At 49.8% G+C, this 11,592-nt stretch overlaps 1 protein-coding gene across 1 annotated transcript in view; it reads left to right on the top strand.

The window, feature by feature from the left end:
- The first annotated feature begins 6,273 nt into the window (after positions 1 to 6,273).
- PAQR4 (progestin and adipoQ receptor family member 4) overlaps positions 6,274 to 11,592 on the top strand; it is a 108,956-nt gene continuing 103,637 nt past the window's right edge. Inside the window, exon 1 of the mRNA XM_085618493.1 lies at positions 6,274 to 8,039. Coding sequence (XP_085474619.1) covers positions 7,583 to 8,039 — 457 coding nt within the window. The 5' untranslated portion in view covers positions 6,274 to 7,582. The remainder of the gene's footprint in view (positions 8,040 to 11,592) is intronic.

The following is an 11,592-nucleotide window of genomic DNA, read 5'->3' as shown; positions in this document are numbered from 1 at the left end:
CCGAGAGGTGACTTTCATAGCTGGAGTTCTGTGGAAGAGGTGTAACAGGTAGGCTGGCCATTCGAAAGGGATATTATGAACCGTGCATGCGCGGAGCACCTCTCGCACTGTCTGCCAGTACGAACACAAAGCGGGACAGCTCCACAGCATATGGATCAGTCCGGCATCTAGCTCTGCACAGCGAGGGCAGCCCGCATTTGCACGATGGAAGTATCTGTTGATGGATTCGGGCGTGAGGTACGCTCTATGTAAGATGAAGAATTGTATTTGGCGGAAACGCATATTCCTAGGGATCTTCGTCGGGCCTTGCAGCGCCGGGTCCCATTCCCTGTCGGCCATGGGCCGGGCCAAGTCTGCCTCCCACTTACGACGCAGCGGGACCAGACTGATCGCAGCAAGTGTACGCAGGGAGGCCGCAAACCACCGAACCAGATGCCTCCCCTGTCCCATTACATGGAGATATTGCATCATAAGATGTTGTTCCGGTTCCTCCCTGAGATCTCCCCAACGACTCGTGAGCGTCGCTATCAAAGACCGGTGACGAAGAAAGTGGCCAGGAGCCAGTCCCGTCTCCTCCGCTAGAGAGGCGAACGAGAGGAGGGCACCCTCCCGGTAAAGATCCCCCAGCGGTTGTATGTCTACCGCGCTCCAGTCCACAAGTTCCGAGGCACTAAGCACCCCCTGCCCGCTAGGAGAACCCTCGAGCGGTATGGCCGGGGCGTACGGAATCCGGGCCCGGGTGAGGTAGAGACTACGGCGGTAGCATTTGTAGGCCGCCACCACCACAAGGAGGGGCACAGGTCACGACACTTTCGCAGCCGGGTGGAATAGCTTGACGATGTCAACTAAAGGGAGGGGGGTTGCTGCAGTCGCCGTGTCATCGCGCCCTCTATCTGCCAACCACCGGGCTATCCACTGTAACTGCGCAGCCAGGTAATAATGCTCAAAGCACGGCATCGCAAGTCCCCCTTGGTCAGTGGGGAGGTACAGCTTGGGCAACGCAACTCTGTGGCGTGCATTACCCCATATAAAGTCCCGAAGTGACCGCGCAAGGGCTGCGAAGAAGGATGCCGGTATATACGTGGGTAGGTTAGCGAAGTAGTACAGGAGTCGGGGTAAAATCACCATTTTGATTAAGGCGACTCGCCCTGTGACCGTAAGGGGGAGGGTACCCCAAAACCGCATTTGAGTCTTGACTGCTGCCACGGCCCTGCCCAGATTGCCCTCCACGAGATCCGCCGGCTGACGATATATCTGGATACCCAGGTAACGGAAAGTATCCGGCCGCCATTGGACCGGCACACCCCCAAGATGGTAGTTCGGGTCCTGGGTGTCGGCTCGAAACGCTTAGAGGCAGGACCTAGCAGCATTCACCAGGAGGCCCGAGAGAGCAGCGAAGTCGAGTAGAATGCGCTCCAGTTCGGTCGGGATGTGAGCCACATCTCTGACGAAGACCAGAAGGTCATCCGCATAAAGCGATACCTAATGCGTCGCATCGCCCAGAGGGATGCCATCAGTCAGCACCCTGCGGAGCATGGCGGCGAGGAGCTCTATTGCCAGCGCAAACAGGAGGGGCGAGAGCGGGCACCCCTGTCTGGTGCCACGGCATATTGGCTTGGTAATTGTGGTTAAGGGATGAGAGGGGTGTGTGAGTTTGGGGTAAAGGGAGAGTGGATGCAAGCTACAACTGGAAGTGAGGGAGTATAAGATTTTGTCAAAAAATAGGGACAGGGGGAGAGGAGAATGCAATGTTGAAAGTAAGGTTAAGGAATGCATGGCATACGGGACCGTTAAGGAAAGGCATATGTGATTGTGGAGGGAGTGAGGAGAGAAGGACTTAGAAATGAGGTGTTGAACGAGTGGTGAGGGAGGAATTGTATGAATGCATCGGGGGTGCGATGAAAGGGGTTGATGAGGAAGTGGATTATACTAATGGTGTGAGAGGAGTTGTATAAATGCAGAAGGAAAGAGATGTGAGGGACTCACGGAGATGGGTGTTAAACTAATTCTGTGAGAAGGAAGGGGTAGGAGCCTCGTTGCGCAGAATAGAGGGAACAAGGGTTCAGCAGAGAGATGAGTTTACTATTAGAATAAAAAGTTAGCATTTGTTTACATTAGGGGTTCGTTGTGGTAAATAATGATAGGTTAAATACACAATAGGGTAAATTCATAAATATGCATACTGATTTAATATTTACAAGTTGCTTACTGATTAATGTTGACGAAATAAGATGCATAACAATGGTTAATATGGTAACAGTTATTTGTTTTATTGTCATTTCATAGTACCCCTGACGAAGGGCGCTTGTAGCCCGAAATGCATTGGGTTTTAAATAAACACTGCTTTGGACGAACATGTGCAATTTCGTGTTTAAACACGAGGTCCGGATGGGCACAGTTTGAACATTAGAAGTTTGGTAAATGGCATAACATCCCACGTGTGGAGGAGAATATAAGTGGAACTAAAACAGAGGCTAAAAAGGATGAAGTACATGATTAAAACAGATAAACAATGGAGTAAACATTGGAGTAAATGCCACAGAGGTGCATTTTTGCTGTGTGATTGGCTTTTGGGTGAGAGTACGCCCCGATCCACTATGTTGTCATTAATTACAGGTGACATATGGGCAAGGCATCATACCAATGTGCACGCACTCAAGGAGGAATTTGATAAGCTGCATGAGAAATTAAAATATCCCAACAATTGTATTTTAATTATGGTCAGACTGGCCATGTTAGTTCATGGTAGGCCGCAGAGCACGTGTGCCTGCCATGACTCAACCATGAAATACTTCATGGCTCAATGTTAGTCGTGTACTCCTGAGGTGTAGGTGCTGGGCCTGCTAAGAGCATTCCTGCAAGGGCTGACTTTAGTATGCAATCCGGCACGGGACAGTATTTAAAGCGAATATGCAAAAGCTCACCAGTACAGCGGATAGTGGAGCAGACCAAGAAGCGCGCGCTCGGTTGCTCGTCAGGATTCGTACATGTTGGCGGCGCTCGCTCTCGCTTCACACAGGAGGTGAGCCTCCACTCTCGCGCCCGTCATTTCCGTTAAAAACGAATGTGCGCCGAGAACCCTAGGGAAATTCCGGCGCGTGTCTTCCTAACGACAATTGGTCGCACCCTTTCTAGGCACGCTTCATCTGGAAAACGGCCTAGGCGCGCACTTTTGACTAGAGCTAGTGAGCATTTTCACGCCGCCAGCGGTCGGGCGCGCGCTTCCTGGAGAGTCTGGGCCAGCGCGCACTCTGTGAGGAAGATGCTGCTGCTCCTGCTGTGGGAGCGCGCGCCGGGGGCGGGCAGGAGGAGTCCGAGGAGAGGAGGCGGTGGGTGCTGCGGTTGAAGACACGAGGGGGAACTGCCGCTTTCCCTTTCCAGCCGTATCCGGCCCGGGGAGCTGGAGCAGGACCGCGGTGGAGCCGGCGAAGGGTCTGCAGGAGCTGAGCCACCAGCGCCGGGTCCACCACCGGCCCCCAGGGCCGGCGCTGCCGGTGGGCCGCCGGGTCCAGCCGGAGAGCCAGAGCCTGGGGCCGAAGAGGGAGCAGGAGGTGGAAGGCCGGCGGCCTGAGGGACACAGAGCAAGGAGGACACTGAGCCTGACGTAGAGCGAGGGGTATAAGGCGGCCCGCCGGGGCCGGTACCGGGAGGTGAGGCCGCCCACTGTCTGGGACGCCTGGTACCGGCTCCGGATGCACACTCATTTTGGAAGGCTGAGGCCATAGACCCCCATGCAGATTGCTTGTGTCCAGCAAGCTATCCTTGAGATAGTGGGTGCTCACACTGCTTGGAATACCATAGGATGAAGAGCTTCTAACCTTTGAGGACACGTCGTCTTATGTCCTGACATTTTTAGGAACATGGAATACCTTGAAGACTGGGACCACAAACCGGCCGTGAACCCTTGGAGCACAGATCGCCTGCCAGACTAAGTTACACTGCATGTCTGCTTTGGGTCATTCCATAAGATGTACTAATCGCTGATCGAAGACGGCCCGTTGGTATTGCATGGCCATCAGCGTGGAATCTCATGGTATCGAATAGCCATTTGAGGCAAGACCTTGAGCCTCAAGTGCCTACCCAAAGGGGTGTTCTCGAGTATCTGCGGGCATCAGATTTATCTAAGAGGGTGCGGTGTATTGAACGTGGACCTGATTGGAGTCTAACAGTTTATAACACCCATTTGTGGAGCAGTTGATTCATCCCAATAGTTGTTAACAGGCATTTAGAGCCTTGTCCCTGTTAAGGAAGTTCCCATCAGATTTTTTCTAAGTCTGAGGTTTTTGTGCTAGAGACCTATTAACCTTGGGCTCACGACAAGCATTGAAAGTTGACATCCTGTGATCGCTGGTATAGCCATCATCCCATGCTAAGCATTTGTAGAATGCTGTACTCTTTGACAACAAATAGAGGTACCATCTCATCCTGTGGAGTAGTAGAGATGTCATTCCATGACAATTGCTGTTTGGGACGCTAGAACACCGTGAGAATTGGTAAACTGACATTGCTACAAAAAAGTCAATCTGCCTTCTAACCACGAATACAGCCATCGTTTCCCATCATTCACAAGCGGAGTTAGAGATGTTGTCTACAGAACACCGCTGGTGGAAGTGCCATCCATAGAAGACTATTATTGATGGAACTGCATCTCACAACAGGATATGGCAGAAAGATATTTTCTCCACACAACAAGCAGTTGACTTCCCTCACTGTTGCAAGAATAGCCACTCTTCCCTTGCAATAGGAACTTAATCTCTGACAGTAAGCTACTAGTAGATTCTCCATCCAACTAGTAGTATTTTCAAAACCTCCATCTGATGCAAATGTTTTGAGGACTACGTGACTAAAACACTGATAGTGGTGCATGAAGGGGACGAACTAAGCCAAAATATCGAGAAGTGCTGCTTTTGCACGTCCACAGGAGCCCTAGTAGAAACTTTTTTTTGTCGATAAGCATTGATAAAATCAATTTTGGTTCATAACAATCCCTTATTTTCCTAACCCAGACCTTATTTTCCATAAACCACTCTGAGCACCATTCACCACCCTGACTCACTGACGGAAAAAATATTCTTCTTGTTACAAGCACTGGTAGATCCGTTTTCCTCGACACACACAACATTAGTAGAGCTGCCATTTCTTGTATGGGATGTGTACTCTTAGAGCCACTGCAGCATTCATTCTTCTCTCTTGACTCACGGTGAGTAGCAGTGTTGACTGTCCCTTGATAGCCTAAAGCATTGTTGGAGACGAAATCTTGCCCCTACAATTTGTGCTAGAGCTACTGTCCTTCAACAAGCACTTATAAATGTGTCATTCTCAACTCATGACAAGCATTTAGAGCCACCCTCCTGAGACCAGCACTTGTGGTACAGTTGTTCTTCCTCTAAGAGGAAAAGTGTTTGGGACATGTGCGTACACCCACCTCTTATATGCCCAGTCTCTGGCTCCTTGATGTTGATGCATTTTTATGTCTGTGCCCACTTCCCACTTTTGGAGAACCTCTTCCCACATCGGACTCTCGTTACTCGTTGAGATGTCCATTTGCTGTATTCATGTCTTCTACGCAACCTTTACTTGCCTGACAACTGTTGCTCTATACTGTCGTTTTAGTTTTTTCCACCTTTGATACTGAACATTGACTATGGTGTGTCGAGTGTTTGTGGTGTCCGGGTGAAGCAGTCATAATCAACCTTCAGCCAGTACCCCATGTCAGCTAATCTGAACATTGGTGCTTTATCAAAGCTGGCACTTGTACTGTGTTCGTTCCGTTCCCCAGCTTATGTTCATAGCGATTATTATGTGCCTAGGGCTGAAATTAGAAAGTAATTATACTGCTTTAAAGCCAACTGTTAGCTCTTTTTAGCTGTGACATTTAGAGAGGTGCGTGCCAGCTCCTATCACGTAGTGGTGTTACGCTGCCTCTGGGACAACTATTGCTTATGTCAACACCTGACAGCATCCTGTGCCTATGCAAGGGATTGGGACATTTATTTCCATGGCCGTTACTGGCATTGAGTTTTGTCTCCTCCGGTCTTAGCTTGACATTCAACAAGAAAGCTCTCACTTTACTCATGGCTGGCATTTGGAGTGTCTACCCACTTTTCATGCGTGGCGCTTGAAATGCAATTACCATGTGCCTAAGCCTGATGTTTGGTAGGCCCTTGGCATCTACCTGACATTTAGAGAGCTTCTCATTGGAATAATTCAGGTCTGAAACCAATATTTGGAGAGTCCTTAAACCTTCTTGGCATTTAGAAAGCCCTTTCTCCCACCCCTGACATTAGTTAAGTCTTTACCCTGCGTTGGTCAGTGGTAAACCCCTTAAACTTGAACAGCATTTGGCAGATTAATAAACCAGTGCCTGAATTTAGCACCTCTGCCCCTAGGCCTAACACTCAGAATTTGTAGCTGGATATCAAACTTTAGGAGGATCCTTACCAAACTAATGACCTTTGTGGAGGCACTTATCCAAGTTTGACATTGGTAGAATTATTACCCCATGCCTGACATGTAAAATTCTTTTCTCCGTACCGCATCTGATGTCCAAATTTTGTATTCTGCCCCTCGGGAGCATGTTTTGAATTATTGGGAATTGTGTACATATAATCAGGACCTCAGGAGAGCCCTTGCCAGGCGCTGAACAGTGTGTTGGTCCAGAAAGCCTTTCTCTTGCCTTGCCTGATATTTGGTGCTTTTAATTGACTTGTCAGCCTCTGCGCCCACAAACTACTGCCACCCTCACCTTCATGTCTGCTTGTGCCAGTGAACAGCGAATTCTGACCAGGTTGCAAAGAATTGTACCTAGTGCCATGTTTGACAGAACCCTCCCATCAGTGCTTCTTCTCAATTGTCACTGATGTTTTGCATACTTGAAGGGTTACACTGACTGCTTGTCGCCCACTACTAGTGTTGCGACTTGTCCTCCACCATATATCGAAATTTGTGCTCAAGAAGCTCCTTGGTTACCCATCACTTGCCTGCTCTGCTCAGATAACCAGTAGTTTCTCCCAGTGTCGAGCCTCGCATGACTGAAACCTGCTGCCAACTTTGAATATATGAGGCTCTATGGACATTGAGAAGCTCATCGGGCACCTCTGCCGCCCTTTCCGTGGGGTAGCCTTTGCTAGTGCTTAGTGTCAGCGTTGAGAATTGTTGTCCACTGGGATCTCGAATCATCCAGTGATCTTCAAAGACTCGTGGTCTTGTTGGCATTGAATTGGACCCTTGGCCAACACAACGTTTGGAAGCACCGTCTCCTCTCCCGTGCTCTTGCATTTGCCGCCGACAGTCCCGGGGCGGTTACTTGTCGAAGAGTCCGACATCTCCTGACCCGTCACCCGTCGTGGGATCTTCGCCTTTCCTGTGGCCCAGAGTCATGGCCAGCGTGAGCTGCCTGCGCAGGGGGCTTGCAGCTCATTGACACTAGGAGACTTTGTGCCAGTTGAACTTGAGAGACGTGTCGGCATGCGTCTCAGAGGCTGACCTCCGGTCACTAAGGAGCTAAGAGGACGCCCGCCTCCTCCCCGGGCGCTTTGGTGGGAGGGTCCTCCTGCAGGAGACCTGCACCTCCGCCCTGTCCATGGTAGGCTACTCAGGTGATTGCTGCGAGTGCACCCGCCGGGCCCCGGCACTTCCCTGCGACTGCTGCGCACTCCGTGCCGGCTTCAACAGCATCACCACGGCTGCCAACGGGTTCGTCCGCTCTCCGTCCGTGCCCATCACGGAGCGCTGCTCTCTGCTGGCTGAGACTTCTTCGCGCCCGGCCCCCGGCGAAGGCGCCCTGCCCTCGGTGCGCCTCCGCGAGCGCCCTGGGCGGGACCCTTGGGCTCTGGAGCCGGGGGGAGCAGGGTCCCATGTGTCCCGGGCGCGCAAGACCTTCCTGGCTGGACCACGGCTGCTAGACTGGGCTAGCTGCCCCCCGCACCTGCAGTTCAACAAGTTTGTGCTGACCGGATACCGGCCGGAAGCGACCGGGGGCGAGTGCGTGCGGAGCCTCTTCTACCTTCACAACGAGCTGGGCAACATCTACACCCATGGTGAGGACACTGGCGCTGAGCGCGCGGGTTGGGGCGGGCATCGAAACATAAGTGGGGTAAAGTTATGCCACACATCTGAGTGCAACGGGCTGGGCAACATCTACACCCATGGTGAGGACGCTGGCGCTGAGCGCGCATGTTGGGGCGGGCATTGAAACATAAGTGGGGTAAAGCTATGCCACACATCTGAGTGCAACGGGCTGGGCAACATATACCCCCATGGTGAGGACGCTGGCGCTAAGCGCGCGGGTTCGGGCGGGCATCGAAACATAAGTGGGGTAAAGCTATGCCACACATCTGAGTGCAACGGGCTGGGCAACATATACCCCCATGGTGAGGACTCTGGCGCTAAGCGCGCGGGTTGGGGCGGGCATCGAAACATAAGTGGGGTAAAGCTATGCCACACATCTGAGTGCAACGAGCTGGGCAACATCTACACCCATGGTGAGGACGCTGGCGCTGAGCGCGCGTGTTGGGGCGGGCATTGAAACATGAGTGGGGTAAAGCTGTGCCACACACCTAAGTGCAACGGGCTGGGCAACATCCACACCCATGGTGAAGCCCCTGACACTGAGGGCGCATGATGGGCTGCGCATAGAAACACTGGCAGTACCGCGCATTGATCACAATGTGATGAGCAACTTCAGCGTCCGTGGTGAGCACCCTGGCACTGAAGGCGAATGCGGGGGTTGGGGGTGCATAGAAACACAAGCATTGCCATGTATTCTTATCGCCACAAGGTGGGCAACCTCTACACCCATTGTGTGGACCCTGGCACAGAGGGTACATGCAGAGCGCATACAAACACAAGCAGTGCCACGACTCTAAGCTCAATGAGTTGGGCAACTTAAGCACCCCTTGTGCGGACCCTGGCATTCGGGGGCTCATAGAAACCAAAGCAGTGGCATGCATTCCTATTAGGACGAGCTGGGCAACATAGACACCCATGGTGATCTGATTACAGAAAGGGGCGTTTGGTGTTACAACGTGAATTTAGATCGACTGCTCTGATTTGGTAATATACCTGTTCTAAGAAAAACTATATTGGTAAGAAGAGTTATGTCATTAACCGTTCTTGAGTACAGTAAGTACCCGTGGGTGTCTTTCGTGTGCCACCAGATTGACACCTTGTATTTTCAGAGCATGTCCACGTCTGAATCTCGAGTACCTGTAAAATGCTTACGCTGCACCTCTTCCGACACTTAGACCAGCCTTGCATATTAGGAACAGTAGGGAAGCGTCAGAAGGATACTAGGTGACAATGTTGATCAAGTGCAGTTGTGCAGAACAGCTTACGTTCCCTGGATGGCACCTGCGGCAGGTGGTCAGACGTCCACCTCTGCCCTTTAAGTTGGTTTCGCCTATTGCGAAAGCCATCCTAACAATCTGGGGCGTAGAGTAGAGAGACTGTGAGTGTATGGAGTGCTTCTTGTAGCAGAACTGGGGCAGGATGATATGTCCGTGGTCACAGAACATGTGTGAAATGGGGATGCTGTTCTAGACCCCGATCTAATTCCAAATTTGGTAGATTAGTCATACCACATCTTGCAGCCACTGTCAATTACTGCAGCAAGAACGTATGCGGAACCTGTTTTGAGGCCGTGAGCCTTGTCAAGTGTATTTCAAGTGTGGAATTTTTGCCTACGGGTGTCCTGTTCAGGCATGGCATGCGTTTAACTTCTGTGTAGCATTACTCATTCGGGGCTTTTCTGCATGTTATTTAGCTCAAGTTTACCAAGTCGCCCACTGTACTTGTAAACAGTCTGACCTTTTTCCATACAGTAAGAGCGTGCGAGAGTGTTGTGCAGGACACCTAGCGTGAATGGAACTTGCTAAATTGAAAGTAGTTAAGCACATTCAGCTACGTTTATGGCGGGATGTGTGTGGATGCGAGCGCTACACCTAAACGCTATCATTTATTAGCAGAGACAGGTATTCAGGTAACATTTCTTACAGTGGCTGACTCGATTTGAAGAGGATTGTGTTCAACTTCTCCTAAATGGTAGTTTCAGCTGATATATAAGTTAATGGTGGTTTAAAGGGACGGGATGAAGGGTCTCCGTTGATTTGGGGGGCTATATTGAAGGGCAAAAACGTGCGTTTTGAGAACATAAGTTGAACCGTCCGAATTGAGGACTGAACCATGTTTGTTGGTGAGGCAGAAACGCCAGCGTTGCCCTTTATGGACCGCTGTGTGGTGGTTATAATTGTTTTTAATACACCTGTTGTTTTTAAGGATTTGGACGTCATGTTTTGATAGTGCACTTTTATTGTGGCCCAGAGTCTTTAAAGTGTAGAACGTTACTTTGAGGGACGAAGATGTTTTTTTTGTCCATTGTCTCTATTTTTAAGGAGAGTGACGGTGTACTTGCTAGATAAAAGGGTAGAAATTAGGCTCTGAATCCCGCAAATCGATTTTATCAGACGGAAATGCGCTTTTCTTGAATTCCAGAAACGCTTGATGCCCAATAGTGCCGAGCAGATCGTTTGGTCTGTGTTGCACCTTTCAGAATGGGTCGCGTCTGTCATTGGCGGAGTTGAAGCGAGTCCTAATACGGGCGGAGCACAAAGGCTTAAGGAGTTAGGATCACTAATAACGTACATTGGCCTGGTTAGTTAAAAGCCTGCCACCAGAATAACTACCTCCTAATGCCTTTAAGGTGCAGGCGGCAGTGTCGCTGGAGTAACATGGGAGTATGTCAGGGAGGGGTGTAGCAACGGGGTGCAACTGCCCCAAAAACAAATGCATACATGACATGGTAATTTGGGGGAGAGGCTGAGTCGGGTCTTCTGTCTTTGTTTTTTTTTGTAGTTGTCTTGATTTCACGAAGAGGTTTTAATGAGTTAATGTTTTATATCAGCAACTTAAATATATATAGCGACCGATTTACCAAACAAGCATTGGCGATGCCAGTAGGTCTGCTTTTTAAGGAATGTTGTATGGTAACGTGAAGCATTACAAGTAAATGGCAATGGATATGTATTTGTGTGGAATCAGATAACTGTAGAATAATATTGGTCTGGGTTAAAAGGTAAGGTGGTAGTTTCACTGTCAAGCAAGTTCTAAACATCTCTGTAGTTTAATTACTGTGCTCCTATCTGTGCTGCTGCTAGAGAAAACAACATACATTATTTCGTTATCTAAGACACTTTAATAGCATTTCAATGTTATGTTTGTACCCCTGAAAGATCAAGCTTTGGCAGCTGGATAAACAAAATGATCACAGCTGCGTGGAAGGTAAGCACATTTTTTGTGGAAGCAAACCACTGCCCAATCGGAACATGAACTCCTGGCTCCCAGCATGTGGGCAGAGCCAAAGCCTGTCTCTAGTGATTCTCACATATTGTCTTATGAAAGATGTGCTGTCAAGCAAGACCATAAAAAGTAGTAAATCTGCACCCGTATAAATATTTCTTGATTGGATGCAAATGAACTACTTTTTTTTCTAATTCACAAATATTGGCAGTAGTAGGTTCAGAAAGCTGTACCAGTCTCAGGTTTCCAAGCATTTACTTATACACAATAAATGACCTGTTCACACGGTGATATCAC

The sequence above is a fragment of the Triturus cristatus genome, chromosome 7, assembly GCF_964204655.1.
Source record: "Triturus cristatus chromosome 7, aTriCri1.1, whole genome shotgun sequence".
Taxonomy (NCBI): Eukaryota; Metazoa; Chordata; class Amphibia; order Caudata; family Salamandridae; genus Triturus; species Triturus cristatus.
Note: the sequence above shows the minus strand (reverse complement) of the source record. Positions and strands in the feature narration are given on the sequence as shown.